The following is a 21,411-nucleotide window of genomic DNA, read 5'->3' on the forward strand; positions in this document are numbered from 1 at the left end:
CGGTGAATGGGTTTCGCCACAAGGCCTCTCTCTCCCGAGGCCGACGATGTTGTTGATCATGTCGACGCTCGGCGGGCCTTTATCAAGGGGCCGTGATCGCCCCCTTTTTTGATATCAGGAGATGTCAAAGAGGGTCTCTCTCTGTCTCTCGTGCTTCAAACCGCAGGTGTCAAACCAAACTGTCGGATCTCAGCTTTGCAGCATCTTCTTCATCTCCTCTTTTCTTGCTCGAAGCCAAGTTCGTTAGTAGACCGCAGGACGGGGACCCATCATATCATCATGCAGCACTCAGGCAGCCTCGGGGAGAATTCTCCCCTCACGCTCAAACACGCCTTGTTTGAAGACGAGATCACCTCGAGCAGCACAAAGTCCTCTTCCTCCCGCTCCTCCTCCACTTTCACCGAGGTCCTTCGCATACCTCGTCTGATCTGGGACTTTACCGAGAGCAACTTTGCCACATTCGTCGTCCCCAACACGGCCTTTGGCCTCCTGGGCGGACTCACCGGCGCGCCCCTGACCTCGGGCTACGCAGCCACGCTCTCCATCGTCCAGCGCTTCCCTCTAGTGGTGGCCTTCAACTGGTACAGTGTGCTCATCTTCGACCTGGCCAACCAGAGGGGGCCCGAATCCGTGGCCGAGGACCTCGCGAACAAGCCTTGGCGTCCTATACCAGCGGGCAAGGTGACGCCTGAGCAGACTCGAAAGGCCATGCTCGTGGCCATACCCGCCGTGCTGGCCTTGAACTACGTGCTGGATGTCTGGAAGGAGGGCGTCTTCATCCTGATCTTGACGTGGCTGTACAATGACCTCCGCGGGGGCGACGAGCTCGTCCGGGATGCCATCATCGCCGTCGCCTACTTCCTCTTCAACACGGCCTCCCTTAAGATTGCCATCAGCGGCGGGGCAGCAGACGACGTACGCGTACCCATCACCATCACCCACGAGGGGTACGCGTGGGCGGGCATCATCAGCGCGGCCATCCTGACGACGATGCAGGTGCAGGACCTCAAAGACCAGGCGGGCGACCGCGGACGGGGCCGCGCGACGGTGCCCCTATACTTTGGCGACAGGGTCTCGCGGACGTCGCTCGCGGTGCTGGTCCCCTTCTGGTCGTGCGTGTGCGTCTACGTCTGGCACATCCGGTCGTCGTGGGCGGTGCTGCTGCCCACGTTGTCGGGCGCCATGGTCGTCGCGGCGGTGCTGCGGACGCGGACCCCGGAAACGGACGCCAGAGCGTGGAAGCTGTGGTGCCTGTGGACGGTCTGTCTGTATTCCCTGCCCCTCGTCGGTGACGGTTTCGTGTCGTTGGCGTCGCAGCACGTGGAATGAAGGGGAGCCCGGGAGGGGGTGGAGGACATTACCTGCAGTTTACGGAGTACGGATTCAGGTAACACAGAGAGCAAATTGTCATTATTGTGTGTATGCAGAGTTTCCGTTTGAAGGAGTTGGTTGTTGGAACTTGAGAATCCTTGGAGGCTGTACGAGTCATTCGGAAGATAAGTGACAGCCGTACGGGGTCTTCGTAGAGCACCGCATTCGGCTAAGAGTCGGCAGATGGACTTGGAAAGAGTTGCTGCTATCTAGTACCCTTGAATCCTTGATGTGCGTGATTCTCTTGAAGTTGGACCAGGATCACGAGTCAAGCGCTGGCAGGGAGCGGGCCGCGGGGAGCCAGGATTGCAAGCGCGGCGCCAGGGGCGTTACTTGACTTTTGCGTGTGTCTTGTAAGTAGACTAGTACGGATAGATGAACCGTCGTAGCTCTAAACGTATCCGTACATAGTAAACGGTGGTTAAAGACGCCGCGTAGATTGGGAAATTGACTCGTCGAAACTCCAAAGTGACTAGGAAAACCGCGCAGCGGGAGGATCACTTGGCTGCCTCCCTCCCCCTCCTTCGTTCCTAGTGTCGCTGGCAACTAGTCGATCATCGTGGAGAGTTGTCTTTGACTCAATTGATTACTGATTAGTTGGGTTCGGCCTCGTCAACTTCCCAGGTAACAAGGTACTCGAGAAGGGTGTTGTTGCACGAGGTTGTCTTCGGCCGGACCATTGGTTTCCGTCCGGGCTCGGGTGGCGTCCGTCAACCCGGAGCACCCGGGGTACACCCTCCACGGTGCCTCCACGGTCCCATTGCTGCGCAGTGCCCACCTTTACAGGTCCTTGTAAGTTGTAACCGCACATGTTGGATGAACGGTTGACACTTGACAGGCATTAGTTCCAGTACCGCCCTCATGGTTGCGGGCGGCCGACCTCTTCAGTCTGCAGTCTGCTGAATGTGGTTTGCTGTGCAGGAACGGGCAGGACGTCGTTCGTTTCCACGGGAAATCTCCCCTGCAGAGTCCCCCAGATATGCACGTCTGTTAGTCAGTTTAGTGCGGCTTTCTCAACTTCTTGCTGCCAAACCTCAGACGGGCCATGGATGACGACGGCTCATCCTTGCTTGCCAGCAACCGTTCGTGTCAGGGACAACCCCTAGATGAGAATACCGGCGATACTACCTGCCTATATTAGCTTTACATGAGTTGTGCTTGGAATCGTCAAAACCGTCTCGCCAAGTTCCAGCAACCGCGTGATTAGTCCCCGCAACTCGAGACTGCGACTGGAGTTTACCTGTAGGCGTTGGCCTTTCCGGAAGGTTGCCATTGAGGTAAAATTCCCATTCCCCCTCATCCTTCGGGGCCATACATCGAATCGAGCTCGACGTCTTGGCCCCAGCCGGCCCCTTGAGGCTTCGAAGGAGGGACACGCGGCAACCCGCCCCCATTCCGTACCATTCTGTCCAATCTTTCCACCGATTCTCATGGCCCTCCCGGCCCTTCTCTAGGTCTCGCAGGGTGAAGAGTCAGGCACATGCTTGGTTCACCGTTCGGGGGCCCTATCTTCTCAATAGCTTAAAAGTTTCCTTCCCACAACTGCTCGCGTGGGCGGCTAGTATTCGTGGGCCATCGTAGTCAATATTGGCATGGGTGGTAATCAAACTATCGTCAGCTTCCTGGCTGTAACCGGTAGTCTCATTTCGTGTTGTTGATGCCTTTTGGTTCCCTCGTTCGTGACCTGCCTGTTAAATATGTAGCATCGAAGCGCTGGTGTTGCATCGTGAGAGAGGTCTCTTTCTTTCCTCACCTCCAACCTCCAGTCATTCTTTCTCATCCTTCCTCCCTACCTCCCTCTCCTCTCACTTTGTGTGACAGCAAGTGATTGTGACCCCTCATTCCTTTCCAAAATGGTGTCTCTCCTCAACTTGCTCACCCTCGCGCCCGCGGCGGTCTCGGCCTTCTCCATCGGCCGCCCAGGACCGGGCGCCGGCATCCGACCCGGAGGCCCGTTCTTCGGCGGCCACGACATCGCACAGAGAGCCACGGACTGCCGCTGCTTCCCCGGCGAAGAATGCTGGCCGACGGCAGCCGAGTGGTCAGCCTTCAACACCACAGTCGGCGGCCGCCTCATCGCCACGATCCCCATCGGCGCTGTCTGCCACGACAGCACCTTTGGCGCCTACGACGAGGCCAAGTGCACCGCCCTGCAGAACAGCTGGTCCGCCTCCGAGACGCACATCCAGACCTCGTCGTCCGTCATGGCCGCCTTCTTCGCCAACCAGAGCTGCGACCCGTTCCTCGCCAAGACGGACCGCTGCGTCATTGGCACCTACGTCCAGTACGCCGTCAAGGCCGCCAGCGCCGACGACTACGCAAAGACGATCCGCTTCGCCCAGGACTACAACATCCGCCTCGTCATCCGCAACACGGGCCACGACTACCTCGGCAAGTCCACCGGTGCCGGCGCCCTCGCGCTCTGGACGCACCACCTCAAGGACATAAGCGTGCTCGACTACAAGTCCACGGCGTACACGGGCAAGGCGCTCAAGCTCGGCGCCGGTGTCCAGGCCGGCGAGGCCCAGTCCGCCGCGCACGCCCAGGGACTCGTCGTCGTGGGCGGTAACAGCCCCACGGTAGGCATCGCGGGAGGCTACACGCAGGGCGGCGGCCACGGGCCCCTCGTTTCCAAGTACGGACTCGCCGCCGACCAGGTGCTCGAGTGGGAGGTCGTCACCTCGGGCGGCAAGACGCTCGTCGCGACCCCGACCTCCAACTCGGACCTGTACTGGGCGCTCTCCGGCGGTGGTGGCGGCGTGTACGCTGCCGTCTTGTCCATGACCGTCAAGGCCTACGCCGACACCATTGTCTCGTCGGCGAACCTGACCTTCACCAACTCTGGCGTCACGGACGATGTGTTTTACGGTGCGGTGACGACCTACCTCAAGACCCTCCCCGATATTGTCGACGCCGGTGCCGTCAGCATCTGGCTCCTCGCTTCGGGCGTGTTCCAGATGCAGCCTACTACCCTGCCCAACAAGACCAAGGAAGAGCTCCAGGTTCTGCTGCAGCCTACTCTCGACGCTCTCGATACCGCCGGCATCACCTATGGTAAGTTAGAGTCCTGAACCAGAATAAAGAGAAAGACAGAGCGATAGTAACACTTGCCGCAGACTTCAACATTGGCCAGTACACCAACTTCCTGGACAGCTACAACGACATGAACCCTGAGCCCGCGGTGACCGAGTTCAACATTGGCGGCCGTCTCATGCCCCGCACCCTCGTCGCCGACGACGCTTCTGCGGCCAGCCTCATGACCGCGCTCAGGAGCATTCTGGACAACGGCGGCATCATCTCAGGCCTCACCATCAACGTTGCCCGCGCCGCCAACGCCGTTGCCAACTCGGTAAACCCGGCCTGGCGCACCGCCCTCTTCTCCGCCGTCGTGGGAACGTGAGTTCAAGCCCCCCTTTTGCTCTCTCTCTAACTTGAGAAAAAAGCCCATTACTAACACATCTCGTGATAAAGTGCCTACAGCCGCTCCGACTTCTCCACCCTCGTCTCGGGCCAGAACACGGTCACGGACACGCTCATCCCGGCTCTTAAGGCGCTGACGCCCGGCGGCGGCGCGTACCTCAACGAGGCGGACCGCAACGAGGTCGACTTCCAGTCCACGTTCTACGGCAGCGCAAACTACGCCAAGCTCAAGGCGATCAAGAAGCTCTACGACCCTTGCAGCACGTTTTACGCCCTGACGGGTGTCGGCAGCGACGATTGGGAGGTGCAGGGCGACGGACGTCTCTGCAAGGCTGCGTGAGTTGTGAGCAGATGAGGGATGAAGAAGATGAGCAGAAAGAAAAGGAGGCACTCACTTTTACTTTTTTGAATTATCGCGTTTTCGAAATTTTAATACCAATATGAATTCGTTTAGTGCCTCACAAAATGAGATAGATGTCTAGTTGAAGTGAGATAAAGTGAAGTAAAGTTAGGTAGAGTGAGACGTTTCAACCACGCTGATCATCCTCAAGCAACTGGTCAACCAATCACGTGTGTCAAGTAAGACGGATTGAGCAATACATTTTGCAAAGCAAGAAACCAATCAAATCCTTTCTAACCCCCAGCGCGGTTTGACCAACAATATCTCGCTTCTGACACCTGACTGGGGTCACATCGAGTTGATTGGGTTGATTGACCATGACTTGCCTGATCTAAGGTCGTAATGGCGAGGTGGTAAGAGGGCTCATATATTACACCCTTTGAATTAGTATATAAGGTAACTGAAACCGTGATTTCTTGAACAGAGCAAGGCTTTGAGTTGCAATCTATCCTTTTTTTTTCTCATCACATGAAATCGGTCCACTTGAGGCAAGGCAAAGTCATCAGTTTGAGGATGAGCGACCATCTAGCAAACCAAACTAGTACCTTGCCTTCATCAAATGTCTGCCCCTTGTCCGGCTCTGCCTGCTGCCTTGCGAGTATTACTCATGAATATTTCCTACGCTCAAGACACGACCGCCGACCAAAAGGTGATTAGAGACGAGTTCAGAATGCCTGGTATTCCTAACATGGATTGCAAACACCTTCGACATTCCGATGGGCCATTACCACACGAGAACGCAGGCCATTTCGAGGTCCCCTGCGCGAGCACCTGGCACTGCGAAGCAGCTTGTGGAAAGGCTACTTCCGGTGACCATTGTGCTCGCTTTTATAACATATTCGACCCATGGCAGATCTTGTCTCTTAGCCATCTGGGAAAGTGCCTACTGGATCACAATGAATTCAGATCATAGGGAGTAAGGTAATAAAGGCTCTCCAAAATGGCCAACGAAGTTGCTCACTTGTGTAAGAAGTATACTAGCTGTCGCCTTCAATTCCTGCTCTGTCACAAATTACCAGCCGGAATCTGGACAATTCCTTCGCATCCGTATTCGGTTTCCTCACAGACACTCGGCTTGCTCGGCTCTTCTTGACGCGGCAAACACCACAAAACCAATGAGAACCCGACCGTGGGATTGGCCCTTTGGGACCTGCATACTGGGATCTGACGGGGCTTGTAATTCGCTGACAGTCTACTTGTAGATCTCTCAAGTCTTGGGGTGCGCTAATCAGTGTGGCACCATCTGGAAGTCGTCGTCCCGGCGCATGTCCATGGGGTTTTGTAGTGTCGTTGACGTATTCAATATGAGCTGCGCCCCCTTTCTCGGACGTTGATGGTGAACAGCCTACGTTACCTAACAAATTGAGACGAGAGTCCGGCCCCCCCGGAGGACCAGAAGCTCCCGGGGACCCGCTGAGACGGCGGGCGGCCGTTGCCCTGTGGCACACACCACAAATTTCCCAAATAGGCAGTGACCTCTCTAAGGTAAGGTACCTACTAGGTAACTAAGCTTCCCGTCCCGCCGGCGCCGCGCCCACCCACCCCCTTTGACCTTTGACTTTCCGTCTGAAATTTGTACAAGTCGAGACTCACCGCCAAACATCCCACCACCACCACCACAACCACCGATTCCCCCTCAACGCTCGCTTCTTCTCCCTCCCCTCTCTCTTCCTCGTCATTCATTCACCCCGCGCGCGGCTGTCTAACACGGGGATCTCCTTTATTTACTCCATCTACTCGTATTTTGTAATCAATTGAGAAACGACTTCCACAGCAAACAACATGATCGCAGCGCCCTGGGACAAGGTCCCTCCCCGCGAACAGCTCTTCGTGCTGGTCACCGGCGCAAACAGGTGAATCACTCTAGCCTACCCCTCCCTCCCCGATCTTTGCTTCTTATGTCTATCTACTTCGACTCTCGTCGGACAGAGAACACAATAAGCTGACAGGCAATCTCAAAACCAGCGGGGTCGGCCTCGGCATCTGCGAACGCCTCATCGACGACTTCCTCGCGACCCGGCCCCTAACCTCCCACCTGATCCTCATCCCGACCACCCGCTCCGTCCGCAAATCCCGCGAATCCGTCGAGTCCCTCCGCCAACACCTCCGCCGCACGGCAACCACCTCCCCGGCCCTCCGCTCCCGCGCCGGCTCCTCCTACTACGACCCCGACGACACCCTCGCCCGCGTCCACCTGCTCTCCACTCAGCTCGACCTCTGCGACCTCCCCTCCGTCTACGCCTGCGCCGCCAGCCTCGTCGCCGGCACCCTCACCGACCCGACCGACCCCGTATCGCCCCCGCGCGCCTGCAAGATCCCCGCCTCGACTCCGTCATCTTCAACGCCGGCTTCGGCGGCTGGACCGGCCTCGACTGGACCGGCCTCTTCACCGACGTCTTCACAAAGGGTCTCCTCGCCGTCCTCACCTGGCCCTCCTTCAAGCTCGCACGCCCCGGCGCCGTCCTGAACCAGCGACCCGTCCGCTCCGACCTGGTACCCACAGACTCCCCCGATAACCCCTCTCCCTAGCCTCCGCTTACGATACCAAGCCCTCCTCCCCCGTCCTCGGTGAAGTCTTTTGCGCAAACGTCTTTGGCCACTACGTCTTTGCCCATGAGCTGTTACCTCTCTTAAGCAGGGCCACACCCGAAGAGACGCCCGGCCGCGTCGTCTGGACGAGCAGCATCGAGCCTCAGGCGCGCCACCTCCGCCTCGACGACTTCCAGGGCGTCGAGACGGAAGGGCCGTACGAGTCCTCCAAGCGCCTGACGGACGTGCTCTCTCTATCATCCCACCTGCCCGCCACGCAGCGCATAGCCAAATCCTACTTCACACCCGAAGACCCCCAAATCGCACAGCGCCTACCAGTTCGTCCTTCCTTTTATCTCACTCACCCGGGCGTAGTCGCCTCCAACCTCTTCCCCGTGCCCTTTCCCTTTATCCTCTTTTGGGCTTACAAGTTTGCGCTCTACCTCGCCCGCTGGCTGGGCTCGCCCTGGCACCCTGTAACGGGGTACAACGGCGCCGTGGCGCCCGTCTGGATCGCGCTGCAGGACGACGAGACGCTCGAGGAGCTGGAAGCCAAAAAAATAAAGTGGGGGTCCGCCGCGTCGTTTTCGGGACGGCAGGACGTGAAGAAGACGGAGGTGGAGGGTGGGGGGTGGGAGGGCGCCGTCGAGGACCGGGAGTCGCTCGCCAGAGATCCCGCAACGGGTGTGCTGAGGAAGGCGGTCGGGCGAAATCCCGGCGCGAGGGACTTGACCAAGGAGCAGCTGGTCGACTTTGAGGCGTTGGGGGTGGATATCTGGACCGAGATGGAGAGGTTGAGGCACCAGTGGGAGGAGTTTCTCGATATTCGCGGGGAGGGCGTCAACGGTCACAGTCGCACCAACGGCAAGTCTGGATGACTTTGGCGAGGAAATCTTGTCTCTGAGCAACGAGATGTGAAATGGAAAAAAAAAAGACGTAAGACGGTTTGTTTTGCGGGAAAAAAAAAACACATATGGGGGGTATCCAAAATTAACTATATAGCATAACAAAAGACTAATGCCTAATTTACCAACACAACAACTACAACAGTTCACTCTACCGTTACGTATGGCAATCCATACCGCGCGGCCAGAGAGCTCTCATCTACGGATTCGTCGTCTGCCGCGTGCTCTGCTCGTCCGACCGCACACGCCGGAGGCTGACCCTATCACTCCGCCCAAACAAGCCCAGACACAATGGTAACGGCACGATGACGAGTGCGACGACGGCCTGGAAGACGAGCGCATTCTTCATATTCTTGGGCGGGTTCGCCTTGTCGTCCGCCTGCAGCGCATCGGAAATAATGATAAAGATTGCGCCGAGGAGCTGACCGCCCGCCCAGGCGATTGTGCTCGTGACCTCTGGGCTGACGGGGTGACTGAGCTCAATAAGGAGCTCGAGGGCGACGGGAACCAAGGAGAAGGATGCGGCGCCGAGGACGGCGAGGACGACGTACGGACCGGCGATGTTGCGCGTCTCGGGCATCCAGATGAAGACTAGGTAGCACAGTCCGATGACGGGGACGGCGACTTTAATGGCGGGGATGAATTTCTTGGTGCGGTCTAGGATCGGGGACGTGATTGCCGAAGCGACGAGGCCTACTACGATCAAGAGGGCGCCCGCGATGCCTGCTTCTTCGTCTGTGAAGCCGTAGGGCCCCATCATCTGGTTTAAGAGGGAGGAGATTGAGTTGAAGAAGCCGACGTAGAAGGCGTAGGGGAGGAGGATGAGCCAGAGCTCGAGGGAGCGGGAGACGATGGACAGAGAATCGCGGATGCCGAGCTTGAGGTGCGGGAGGAGGGGGCGACGGGGGTGGGCGGCGCCGCGGGGATGAAGAAGGCCGGGAGGGAGGCGACGGTAGAGATGATGGCGACGTAGAGGACGCCGGGGGACATGTCCTGCGGGTTGGCGACCCAGAAGGGCACGATGAGCTGGCCGAGGGCGGCGCCGAGCGGGTTGGCGAGGGAGGTGAGGGCGGTGGCGGCGACGCGGCCGCGGTTGGTGAACCAGAGGTCCGAGTAACGGGTGGGCGCGGCGAGAACAAAGGGCTGGGCGAGACCCGTGAGGATCTGGCCGAACATGACGACGCCGTAGTTTCCGCCCGTCGGGGAGCGGGAGTGGGAGCCGGCGAAGCGGATCCAGTTGCCGACGAGGATCAAGGCGGCGGCGGTGATGAAGGAGGGTTTGGGGCCCATGTGGAGGATGCGGATGGTCAGGGGAAAGATTGCGACAAAGGCGAAGAGGAAGGCTGTGGAGAGCCAGTTGATTGCGGATTCGGAGACGCGGTAGTAGGTTGCTGCGTTGGAGGCTACGGGGGCGAAGGTGAGCCACTGTGGGTGGTTTGGTGTCAGTTATTTTGGTCTCATTGAGATGTTTAGGTTATGGTGTGTTTGTGGTGGTTTGGTGCAGGGTAGGTAGCAGGAAGTGATTATTCGCCAGCCTTGTTGATCATGAGCTGTACTGTACGATCGATGGTGGCTTGTTTGATGCAGGTACCCGTATACACTCTTTGCGATTCGTTCACAAACTCGCGCCCATGATTCGACCAAAAACTCAAGAAGAAGATATTTTCGACTTACATCCCACGAGACAATGATGTTAAGCAACGTCAACTGAGCGAGCCCGAACCAGCGGCGCTTATACGTGCGATACTCGACGGCCGTTCCCTCGAGGACGCTATTATTGTCGCCATCGATGCCACCATTAGCGACACCACCCACCCCCGTGATGTCGTTGTCGCGCGACCGGGAGTCCACATCGCGGAGGTGGTACTCCTCATCGCCGAGCTTGCCAAAGCCGGAGCCGGGGTGGGCGTGGTTCGGCATTGCCGTCGGGGCGGCGGCGGTGTTGACGGAGGGTTCAAGAGCGGCGACAATAGCGGAATCAGGGTTCGCGGCCGTCTTTTCGTTCTCGTTTACGCCAGTGTGGGCTGGGGTGGTAGTGGTAGTTGTAGTGGTAGTGGTCGTGATGTTGTTCGTGGTGTCGTTGGTGGGAGGAGTGGAGTTGTCGACCGAGGGGTCGTTCTCGCTCTTCTGACGGCGGGAGAAGTGCATTTTGTGTGTGTGTGTGTGTCGGGGGTCCCAGTGTCTTTAGTGGGCGCGAGCGCCAACGGGCCAGAACTTTTGCGCGCTAGGGAGCCCGATCTTTAGGGGGTGTCGGGTCCTTGGATTGTCGCAAGTTTCTTCTGAGACAGCGGGTGAGTGGGCGGAGCCACGGAGCCTGGGTTCGCCCCAGGGCAGGTTGTGGACAGTGGATTAGCGGGCAGGAGGCGGGCGGGAGATTGGCCTAGGCGTGTCTTGGCAGGGAGTCCTTGACTTTCGAGTCGTTCCACCTTTTTGTCCTGCGGGTTTGTTATCCGTACTGTAAATGTAAAAGGCCCGTGATTGTTCGTCGTCTCGAGTTCCTCCTATTTCCTCCAAAGGCTCTCCAACACTGCGCAAAGATGAGACGGAGGGCAATGCGCTGGGTTTGGGGGAGGGTAGAGGGGAAGAGCGAAAAGGGAAGATAAGCCCACACCACCAAAAGATCACGAGAAGCCAAGAGGAAGGGAAAGATGGGAGGAAATGGAACAGGGCCGGGGGGAAGGAGAATTATGTATACGCTGAAGAAGAGAGAAAGCGGGAGACTCGACTTAAAAAGGAACCTGCCTACCTACCTTACCTACCCTGAAGGGAATATTGGCAAAATCGACAAGACGCGGGACGCGGGACGTGGGAACAGGAACAAGAACAGGAACAGGAACAGGGGGGGCCAGATGAAGTGCTACTGATGCGGCAGATACCCAGAGAAGGTAAGGTAAGGTAATTCGATCAATCAATCCCATCTCAAAAACTACTGAAGATCCCCTCGCAGTCCAACGGCCCAACTTCCCCGGTCTGGACTGGTGTGTGTACCCTGTGCTTTTTTGGTGTGTGCCGTGGGCCGTTCATGTTGGTCCAGACGATTCTTCACTTTCCTGATCCCTCTCAAGTTGCATTACATTGAGAGAGGGGGGAGGACATGGCGCGCCCAAACTCTCTCCACCTTGCGTGTGCTTTTCTCTCACAAGGTTAGAATCGTACTAGGCAAGCAACACCTTGATGCACCATTGACTGTTCCATTATTCCATGGGCAATAAGTTCAATGTCGCGAGCTGGATGAATGACAGAAAGAAAGAGAGGGGGAGAAGCTAAACTAAGCTCACGTTCAAATGAACCACTGTACCCAGAAAGCTTGACTGCAGCCCATCGTAGCATTTCGAAAGATGGCTCACATGCCCATCCCAGCCGAGGAACAAGAGAGAGAGATATGCATGTAGTAATGATGCACCTAATACCCTATCATCTGAGATATCCCAGAATGCAACCAACAGAATCGGGTGCCCTCTCTCTCTTCCTCTCGCAAAGTTCCTCTATCCGTACTGGTACGGCGCAGCAACCGACGGGCGAACACCCTTCCCCCGTCCCCTCGGCCCCTCTCCCATTGGCCCGCCGCCCCGGCCGATTGCCTCTTTGGGCCACTCCTCCGGGTCCCATCCTCCGCCGCTCCACACAGCAACATGGAGAAGGGGCCCTATCCCGAATCAAAAAGTCTGAGCAAAAGTGTCTCTAGAACCGAAAAAAAGGATGTCCATTGTCTGTTGAAGATGTCCTTACCTGGGCAATGCAAAACACTTTCTCGAATTACTGTGTTGTATATCAATAAGGAGCTAGGTAATAGCATCGGCAACCAATGGTCTCACGGTAGCTTGACTCTGTTTCAATCTCCTCGATTGGACCATTGATATATCCCATTTCGAGCACATCCGTCTCGCTGCTTCGCCGCACACGAGCAGATTTACTGCGTACCCGGGGGTTCCCATGCCCGCCCTCCGTCGTCGCGCCATAAACTCCCCTCGCCCTCGCCCTCGCCTAGTAAGGTATGCTGCTCTATCCGAGATGAGCTGATCAGCTTTACCTTCTTCCGTAAAGTTTGTCATAAACACGCGGCAAAATATACTCAATACGTATTCCGACAACCTCCTTCTCTCTATTTCTGAGCTGCAGTCCGACTTCTACGTGAACAAAGAGACCTCTGTACGCGGTCTCGCAGAACTGTTACCATGGCTACCTGCTGCTTGACGGCCTCCAGAATGCCATCTCACTCTTGGTTCCAAAGCCCATCTACCCTCTTGTCAAGATCAAGATAAACTCATTGCTGTTCAGCCATGTTTCAAAACTCATCATGATTCATGCTTGAAGATCCGCGTGCAAGTAAAAGTCATGGAGGAATCTATTGCGCGATATGCCTATGGTACAAAAGACAAGAGCTTTCAGCGCCGCAAGCCAGACAGCGCTCACTAGATACTGAGCGACCCGGCTTGACGAGCACCATTGGGGGAGGGATGGAGATACAAGGGGTAGGTTGGAGGTCCCAAAAGAGAACTCCGGGACCGGTTTGCTAGACAGTTTCGTTCTCGTCTTCATCTCGTCTCGGCACCGACACTTCTCTCTCTCTCCCTTGCGAGCCCACTCTCCTAGGTAGGAATAGAATACCAGTCGTCCGATGCCGCTGATGCGAATAGTGGGCTCGGTCTCGAAAAAGAAGATGAACTGCCGATGCCGTTCCGTCGTTCGTCGTCTACGATGTCAAGACTGGGGAGATGTTGCGTTTACTTGAGCTTGGCCCAAAGCTTAGGGGCGGCGCACTGGGTGGCGCAGTGAGCGAGGTGGAAGACTACACCACAATGTCAGCTTTCATCAGTCCCGTAGTGAGGTTCTTTGACCGTCTGCCGTCTGCCCATCATATATATGACGGACAGATGTAGACCTCGGTAACAACTTACACTCCTCAACGCAGTCCTCCTTGGCACCCTCCTCGCTGTCGGCAGCCGCCGTGACGCGCTCGACGCACTCGTCGTAGTGGTGCTTGGCCGGTGCGCAAGCCTTGGACTCCTCGCAGTCTGTCACCCCATAATCGTCAGCAATTTGTTCCGTCAACTTCGCAATGTCACAAGTCGTGTCTGGCGGGTAGATAACGTCGGGAAGCGGGCGTTCGGTTCTTGATGGCGATGGGGGAGAGAGCTCGCAAAATTGCGCATGTGCGTGTCATCGATTGTTTCCCGCCCAGCAAACCGGATATCGCGTATCGCCATCGTAATTTGTGTCGGGGATTCCGGGTAGTAAGTAAAAAGCAAAGACGAACCTTTCTCGAGCTGCTCCTTGGGGTCGACGGTCTCCTCCTCATCCTCCTCTTCCTCTTCTTCCTCCTCCTCTTCCTCTGCCTCCTCCTCCTCAGCCTCGGGCTCCTCCTTGGACTCCTCCTCGGCGTTCTCCTCCTCCTATAGAAAGGAACATTAGTCAACGGCTCAGGTTTGTCGGAGAATGCAGAGCGAATGCAAGCGAGAGTCGTGACGAGAGGGAGAGCATGCACCAACCCTCGCCCGTCCTCAGGTCAATGCCCTGCAACAAATTGCGCGCAAAGGGGAAAAAAAAAAAAGCTTCGCTCACCTTCTCCTCGGCGGCAGGAGCCTCGGCCTCGACGGTGGCCCACGGCATGGCGGCCTCAGCGAGGTCCGTGATGGTATCCCAGAAACCCATTGTGGCGGAGGTGCGTGCTGCTCTCGAATTGGCTTGACGTGATGTCGTGGATAGTGGTTGATTGGGGGTGGGAAGTCGGGAGCTTTCGGCAGAACGTCGAGGGAACGAAAACTGGGTGTTCTGAATCGGTCGTAAGTTATTCCCAATTGGCCCGTTTTCATTGGCTGCGGTGGAAAGGCTGGGTGACTAAGCGTCATCGACCGCGGGAACCGCCAACGTGACCGTGGTCCGGAGCGCCAAGGATCTGCCGTTCCGGTGCTGCTACCTCCTGTACCTTCATACCGGTACCTACTTACTACCTGCCCACCTTGCCTTACCTCACGCCTTTTGAGACCGGCTCAAAGCTCCAAAGCCACCGCTTCGTCACAATCACATGGAAAAGCGAGCAGAAAGATCAGGCAGAAGAGAGTTACGGGGGAAGAAAAGTTACTTGCATGGTTGCGTCAAGCTTCCCAGCGTTAAATTCAACCATCATGTTTACTGAGGTGGCAGCCACTCATCACGCACAAGGTCTTGTCCATCTATACCTTGTGACCCGGCTCGCGCACAGCACACTTGTTGCCCCCATATCTTGTTCCTGGGGGCATGCATCCCATTCCTCATCCTCGTCCTCGTCCTCCTCATCAAGACGTGCTCATCATTCTCTACACTTCAAGTTCGTTAAGGAACGCAGGATCCGCCAGCCGCTAGTGTAGATGCTATAAAAAGTTACAGGTGTAGGGAGTGAAATGAAATGCAGGGAGGTATCGATGCAAAAAGCGTTAGTCATGAGCCCGTGATGAATCAAACCCCCCGCTATGCTCTGTCAGCCTCTTCGCGAACGTGATCCTCAAGTCGCATGCTGAGCGTCTGTGCTTGCGCCTCGTCATAATCCGGTGGGGGTTCATCCGGGCGCCGGTTTGCATTCTGACCCCCCGAACTTGCCGGCCGGCCTGCCGGCTGTTCCTGCTGCTGCTGCTGCTGCTGCTGCGGCGGCGCCAGGTTACTCGGAGCAGCTCCGCCGCCCTCGGTTGCTTCGTAGGCTGGCAGCGGCTCGTCCGGAATATTGACCGTCTGCCCCGTTTCCTGTTGCAGACGCCTCACATGCTCGAGACGTTCCTTGAGCTCTTCGAACCTTTGCCGGAACTCGCTGTGGCCGCCCTCCTTGAAGCTCATTTTCACCTCGACCCGTGGTATGTCGGCAGGCACGCCGCCTCCAGAAACGGGCACGACGGTGGCGGACCAGAACCAGGCGCCAAAGAACGGCGAGCCAACGTACGAGTCGGCGCAGTTCAAGATTGGCGCATGGAACGACTTGAACTCGGCGGTGGGTTTTGCAGGAATGTAAATGACCTGGAGCAGGGTGATCAGCTTCGCCCTCCGGCGCCACGTCTTGGGATAAGTCATGCAGTGCGTACCCGCTGTGTTGTGATGTATGCCGTGCCATTGTCGCTCTTGCGCGCAAAGGGCGTCCTTCCTTGCTGTAAGGCCTTGGGTACCGACAGCTCGAGGCTTACTTTGGCATTGGATCTATGTCTGATGTGTTCGTGAGGAAGAGGGTTGATATCACCCGTCTGAGTGATCATGACCCAACTATCACCATGGTCAGAATCTAGGCGGGCCTGTGCGAGCTGTCGTTCTCTCTGGACGGTGCGGGCAATGGTAAGGGCATGCTGCTCTTGCAGATACTGATCCGTCATGGTGGACGGTAAGTGTGGGGTGGTATATAGCCGAGAAGAGAGAAAGAGAGAGAAGGAGAGAGGAGGTTGACGGTCGAGGTTGACAGCGGGGTTACCACGGACACTGACCGGGATGGCTCCGTGGTGCTGGGGCTCGGGGCGGCGAGGGATGACGGGAAGATGAAGGGGAAACAGAGGCAGAGCATAAGAGGAAAAGGGAACATGGAGGGACGTACTTTATTGACATTTTGAACGAAACGGCGAGCAGCTGCAGCGCAGAGCTTCCCAGTTCGTCTCAGCGAGTTGAGGGTTGCGTGGGAGTGGGCGTGGTCGGTAGCGGCAGGGCTTGCAGAGAAGCTTCGGAGATCTGGATTGTGGTGGGGTGGATCCTGGTACAGGCACAGGCACAGGGGAGGTACTTTGTGGGAAGGGGAAAAGGGCGTCGCGTTCTGGGCAGCGGCGAGGGCGGCGTCGGCATCGGCGTCGGCGGGTGTCGAGAATTTGTGAGGTGAGGTGAGGTAAGGTGAGGAGAGGTGTTGCTGCTGTTGGGTTTGCTGGTGCTGGTGCTGGTGCTGGTGCTGCGGCTGCGGCTGCGGCTGCTGTTTGATACACCTCACGTCGAGGCGGCGGCCGGCAAGGAGGAGGGCGAAGAGTGAGTGAGTGAGTGAGTTAGTGAGTGAAAGAGGCGCACCGGAGGGGTGGGAAAGGAAGCAGAGAGGCTGATAGCGTCAGTCAGGTATTAGCTAGGCGGATAAGAAGAGTAAGGCAAGGCACAGGGCAAGGTCAGGTAAGGTATGGTAAGGTATATGGGAGTGGACAGGGTATTCTCGGAAAGGGTGGAGGAATTAAGGTACCCTACCTTGTTGCTACTTTGCTACCTTAGAGCCTAGAGCGAGGCAAGGCGCGGCAAGGCCAGGCAAATAGATGTCGTAGTCTCTGTACTTTGTAGAGGGCAAAGAGGGCAAACGAATCAAGGGAAGGGAGCGTGCCAGACACGGCTCAACCAAATCAGAGAGAGAGGAGAAGGCCAAGTTGCGGCAACTACTCTGGCTAGTCCGACGACGGTGGCTGGGGAAGTTCGGATGCGTAGGTAGTCGAGGTGGGGGAGGGGTTCTGTGACAAGACAAGCAATGGTGTGATGAGACGGGATGGGATGAGAAGGCCAGAGGAGGAGTAGGAGTATGGATCGGATAGCTAAGGTATGAGGAGAAGGAGGAAGAGGAGGAGGAGGAGAAGGAGGATTCTCTCATCAACCTGAGGTGAGATGGGTGTGTAGTGAACCGAGTAAGGTAAGTAGTGTAATGCGGGCAAGGTGGTCGACGAGACATGGTGAGGTGAAGAAAGCCCAAGTACTTCCGTACCTCTCCCGGCTCTGTGTACCCAAAAGGTACCTTGGCCAGTAAGGTAGCCAGCCGTAGCTGTTCGTACATGCTTCTTCTTCTTCGTCTTCTTCTTCGGCTTGGGGGGAGCGGGGGACCCAATGAGAGACATCGGCGCGCCGCGCAACTGGATGAATGTGTGTCCACAAAGGTGAGAGCGCCAATAGGCTTAATACTCAAGTGTGTGTGTGTGTGTGAGTGAGAGTATGCGAGTATCGATTGGATCCAAGCCCCCCCCCCCCTCCAGGTGTCTCCAAAAAGTCTCCAACTGACTCCAGGCCGTTGTGTGTTGCGTCCTGCGTCTTTGCGGGTTCCCAGGACTCTCTCTCTGTATCCCCAACTCCCTTTCTTTGCTGCTAGTTCACGCAAGTCGTCCAACGTCTGTCGAGTCGCCGCGTCTTGTTTGGTCTACAGCCCACTAGTCGCTGCTGCTGGGTTCCATTTGTTTGCTTCTGATATCCGCGCAGGAGAGAACTATGGCTTACCTTACCTTAGCGTGCAAGGTACACAGTACACAGCTTGCTTCTTTCTTACTTGCTTGCTTGCTTCCGCTCCTCACTGCTCCTGCGTGAAGAACGATGGGGTCTCGACCGGAGTAAGGTAGTCCTATGAATCGTTTTTCCTGCCCTTGATTCTCCTCCTTTCCTTCTTCTCCTCCCCCTTCAGTCTAGGTAAAGTACTCATCCACCAGTCGTCGAGAGGTTTGTAGGTTGCAGGTGTGGATGAGGTGCCAGCGACATGGACCCTCTGGGTCAGAACTGCTGCAGCCCAGAACAAGACTCTGGACGAATCAGCTCAGCGCTTGGCCAGGGTTGGCTGGGTCGGTCCTTTGCGACCACACTGCAGGCATGGATAATGGGGGGAACTCTGTGCGCCGCGCAGTAGCAGGCGCATTGGATCACGCAGACTCGCAGTAGCAGCAGGCCTGGGGACCCGTCTGCTCAATGCAAATTTGTGAGATTGCGGAGCTTGAAGCGACGTCGTCCTGCAGTTGGCCCAATCGACTGACCCTGGGGTCTGTACTTGATCTGATCCGTCCGAGGTTTACCTGCCAGCCGGCGCAAAAGTGGGAATGGTGTACAAGTTGCCCCCTACCTCTGCCTGGGGAGCCATGTTGTGGTAAGTCTTGACTAAGGTATGGACCGACCGACGGGCGACACACCCAAGGATAAGGTCGACGACGGTCGACCGAGATAGCAAGCGGCTGCGGCTTCTGGCATCTGCTGCTGCTGCTGCTGGCTTTCCCGTCTGCCCTGCGTTGCGCCGCCGGGCTGCTACCGGCACGCTATGTAGGAGTAGGCGCGAATAGAATAACAAAGTAGCAGTCATTAACCTTGGAGATCTCTCTCCAAGAGGGACGGATGACCAGGTCTGGGACCAGATTGCCAGGAAGAGTGCAGACTAGGGATCTCGGGATGGACGCGCCGATCCTTTCGCACCCAACTCGAGCCAGGAACCCTCGTCTTGAAACAAAGCCTCCATGAAGCTCTCCCGTCTGGATTGGCTCGGTGAGCGACTTTCACCTTGTGACGGCAACGACAATCCCTCGAGCCATGATGCCAAGGTCACCATATCCAGCTCGACTGCTCGGGTTTCCCAGAAAGGCAGTGAACCATGATTATGAATCCAAGCAGGGCACGCCCGTGTCTTGGTGCCTGAAGATGACTCCGATGAGTCCGAGAACGATCTCATTCGTACCTAATCGCCCTGTCTGCCTGTACGACTTTGGCCATGGTCGTGGCATGCCTGTCTGGCTCTGGACGGTCGATATCAGTCATGGGACATTGTGAACCCTGAATCCTTCCACCACGGACACCCCAAGGCCCAAGCCGACGCAACGCGCGGCGCGGTATATGTCTCACGCAAAAGACCAGACGAACAGATGTCAGTTGTTTTGCATGTTTTGCATGTTTTGGAAAAAGAAAAGAAGGTGTCTCCCCCCGAGTCAAGCGGAATGACTCGAAATGGCTGCTAGCTATCAGCTCGTGCCGCAGACATACGCAGTTGAAAAAGAGAGACGGGGATGATCAGAATGGGGAGCTTGAATTGAGACTTTTGGACTCGGGAGGGAGACTTTGTGGAAACCATCCAGTGTTTTCCCGTTCCCGTTCCCCGTCAGGACCAGTACCATCCATGATCTTCAGCGGCCCGGGACTTGCCATGACATCGGGGCCGTCGAGCATGCGGTCGTTGGGCTTTGTCCACCCACGTCCCACAGGTCAACCGACCTAGTGCCAGAGGGAGACCCAGCCAGAAACAACTTTGCAAAAGCAGCGCCAGTGGCGGGCTCACATTCATCGTCAAGGACAAAGTACTGTGGTAGCGACTGCAGCGTGGTCGGCCACATGCCTGCGCGGTACCCAGACGATACTCGGTACCCTTGATCATTGTCCTGCTTGGAACCCGGTAATAAACGGAGATCTCTGGCGGGGAGTTCTGGAGTAGGAGGATAAGACCAGGGGTCTAGCGGCGTGGCGGTCGTGGAAAACTCATGTGCTTGACAAGCAGAAGCCAGACGGATAGTGAGGTGGACAGACCCTAGGCTCGTTGGCGATGGATGGCCAGTGACGAGCGCTCCGTGTCATGTCGTTAGAGTCGTCGCCGTCTCGGTATCTCCCTCTTGAGCCGGCGATTGGCCCCGGTGAGTGAGGGGTATAGCTACTATAGCCCAGATTTGGGGCCAGTGTAGCATTGCCAATGATTTGAGAGGTTGTTGAAGGGGACGCAAAGTATACGGGGCATATAGGCCAGCGTTTAGCACACAGGCATTGTTGTTGGTGGAAAAGTAGACGGGTCGAAAAGAGTTACGATCACTGCAGGATCGCATCACACTTCCCGAAGCTCGCGAGTTTGCCTCTGGATATCGTGGGAAACTAAGGTGAAGTAAGGTAGGTAGGTATTCTGAGGTAAGGTGGGTGGATGGATGGGTACCTTAGTACCTCATGGTGATGTGTTGGAGACACGAATGACAAGAATGCAATCGTAGAAGGAACCCCCCAGCTCGGAATCCTCTCCTGCCATGCAAACCTTGAAACTCTTGCTCCGATGCTTCATGCTCCTTCTCTTCATGAATTCCATTCCATGCCTTCCCTCGTCACCTTAAGGTACCTTACATTACCTTGGAACCTTCCAGGCAACGTTTATCGCCACGTGAAGTTGTGATAAGGTAAGGGAGGAAGCATTGTTGTTCTTGCTCTCTCGGTGTAAGGCAAGGTACCTAGGTAAGGTACCCCAAGGTAGCGACGTTGACCATTGGTCGGGAGTGCGAGGCGCTGCTTCCCAATTGGAGCTTGAGACTCCGTCGTCTTGTCGCACTCGCTGGTTCCTTCCGAGTCTAGATCCCTTCCTACCTTACCTTACCTCACCTTGCAGCTTACCATTACCCCGAACCTCACCTTGCTTACACCGGATTTACTTCAAGGTCAGGTAATTACTAACAAGAAACTTAGATACTTCTCTGTACGCAATATCTACCTACCTACCTAAGTTACCTGCTTGACCTTACTCGTGGCTGGACTCGGCAACACGGCGATACCAGACAGGCAACGTATTCCTCCCAACGCAACGAACATCCTTCTCTCCTTTCGGCCGCAGAGAAGCACGCCGCCCACGTCTGCCTCCACCACAATTCAAGATTCTGACCGCTTGTCCGCATCGTCTGCCCTCTTTCAGGAACATGCGAACTCCGAGGGGGCTAGGGCCACATCTCGGACACCTGGAACCGACCCATCTCGAAGCCTACCTTAACCAACTTCCCTGTCCGCCGATGTCCCCAAGCTCCAGATGACAAAAGTCGCGCGGCACAGCCAAAGAGCTGCATGAGAAGCGAGCCCACGCCACACACACAATCCCATTATCAACAGTACTTTGACGAATAATCACGCTACGCCTACATACGTATATACGCGCTCAATCGTCTTTCCCCGCTGGCCCATGTCTCATCATGTGACTGATCGACCCATTCGCCTACGGAGTGCATGTTGCCGATCGACAGGATGGTCTCTGTCTTATAACTGCTCCTCCTGTCTCACCATCAGCGATAGATGCGACCGCCATCTGCGCACACTACTCCGTACACTGGGCGAGACTGCTTCGAC

The 21,411-nt window shown here is 56.5% G+C and overlaps 6 protein-coding genes across 6 annotated transcripts; 3 read left to right on the top strand and 3 right to left on the bottom strand.

The window, feature by feature from the left end:
• Window positions 1-279: 279 nt before the first annotated feature.
• N0V96_006361 (uncharacterized protein) lies at window positions 280-1,329 on the top strand (the record flags this gene model as incomplete). The annotated part of the gene is made up of 1 exon (XM_053190782.1): window positions 280-1,329. One exon carries the CDS (start codon window positions 280-282, stop codon window positions 1,327-1,329), a length of 1,050 nt encoding a protein of 349 aa, XP_053051700.1.
• A 1,895-nt stretch (window positions 1,330-3,224) lies between these two features.
• N0V96_006362 (uncharacterized protein) lies at window positions 3,225-5,131 on the top strand (the record flags this gene model as incomplete). Its single annotated transcript, XM_053190781.1, has 3 exons — window positions 3,225-4,425; window positions 4,488-4,767; window positions 4,852-5,131. The coding sequence occupies 3 exons, from the start codon at window positions 3,225-3,227 to the stop codon at window positions 5,129-5,131; spliced, it is 1,761 nt and encodes a 586-aa protein (XP_053051699.1).
• Window positions 5,132-6,973: 1,842 nt separating this feature from the next.
• ERG27 (3-keto-steroid reductase) lies at window positions 6,974-8,598 on the top strand (the record flags this gene model as incomplete). Its single annotated transcript, XM_065757692.1, has 3 exons — window positions 6,974-7,044; window positions 7,157-7,609; window positions 7,830-8,598. 3 exons carry the CDS (start codon window positions 6,974-6,976, stop codon window positions 8,596-8,598), a joined length of 1,293 nt encoding a protein of 430 aa, XP_065613609.1.
• A 226-nt stretch (window positions 8,599-8,824) lies between these two features.
• Window positions 8,825-10,773, bottom strand: N0V96_006364 (uncharacterized protein; the record flags this gene model as incomplete). The annotated part of the gene is made up of 3 exons (XM_065757693.1): window positions 8,825-9,502; window positions 9,529-10,050; window positions 10,300-10,773. The coding sequence occupies 3 exons, from the start codon at window positions 10,771-10,773 to the stop codon at window positions 8,825-8,827; spliced, it is 1,674 nt and encodes a 557-aa protein (XP_065613610.1).
• A 2,664-nt stretch (window positions 10,774-13,437) lies between these two features.
• On the bottom strand, window positions 13,438-14,277 carry QCR6 (ubiquinol--cytochrome-c reductase subunit 6; the record flags this gene model as incomplete). The annotated part of the gene is made up of 3 exons (XM_053190778.2): window positions 13,438-13,640; window positions 13,883-14,018; window positions 14,188-14,277. 3 exons carry the CDS (start codon window positions 14,275-14,277, stop codon window positions 13,438-13,440), a joined length of 429 nt encoding a protein of 142 aa, XP_053051696.2.
• A 795-nt stretch (window positions 14,278-15,072) lies between these two features.
• On the bottom strand, window positions 15,073-15,956 carry N0V96_006366 (uncharacterized protein; the record flags this gene model as incomplete). The annotated part of the gene is made up of 2 exons (XM_065757694.1): window positions 15,073-15,609; window positions 15,675-15,956. 2 exons carry the CDS (start codon window positions 15,954-15,956, stop codon window positions 15,073-15,075), a joined length of 819 nt encoding a protein of 272 aa, XP_065613611.1.
• Window positions 15,957-21,411: the final 5,455 nt, after the last annotated feature.

This window comes from Colletotrichum fioriniae, assembly GCF_027942845.1.
Source record: "Colletotrichum fioriniae strain IMI 355084 chromosome Unknown scaffold_7, whole genome shotgun sequence".
Lineage (NCBI taxonomy): Eukaryota > Fungi > Ascomycota > Sordariomycetes > Glomerellales > Glomerellaceae > Colletotrichum > Colletotrichum fioriniae.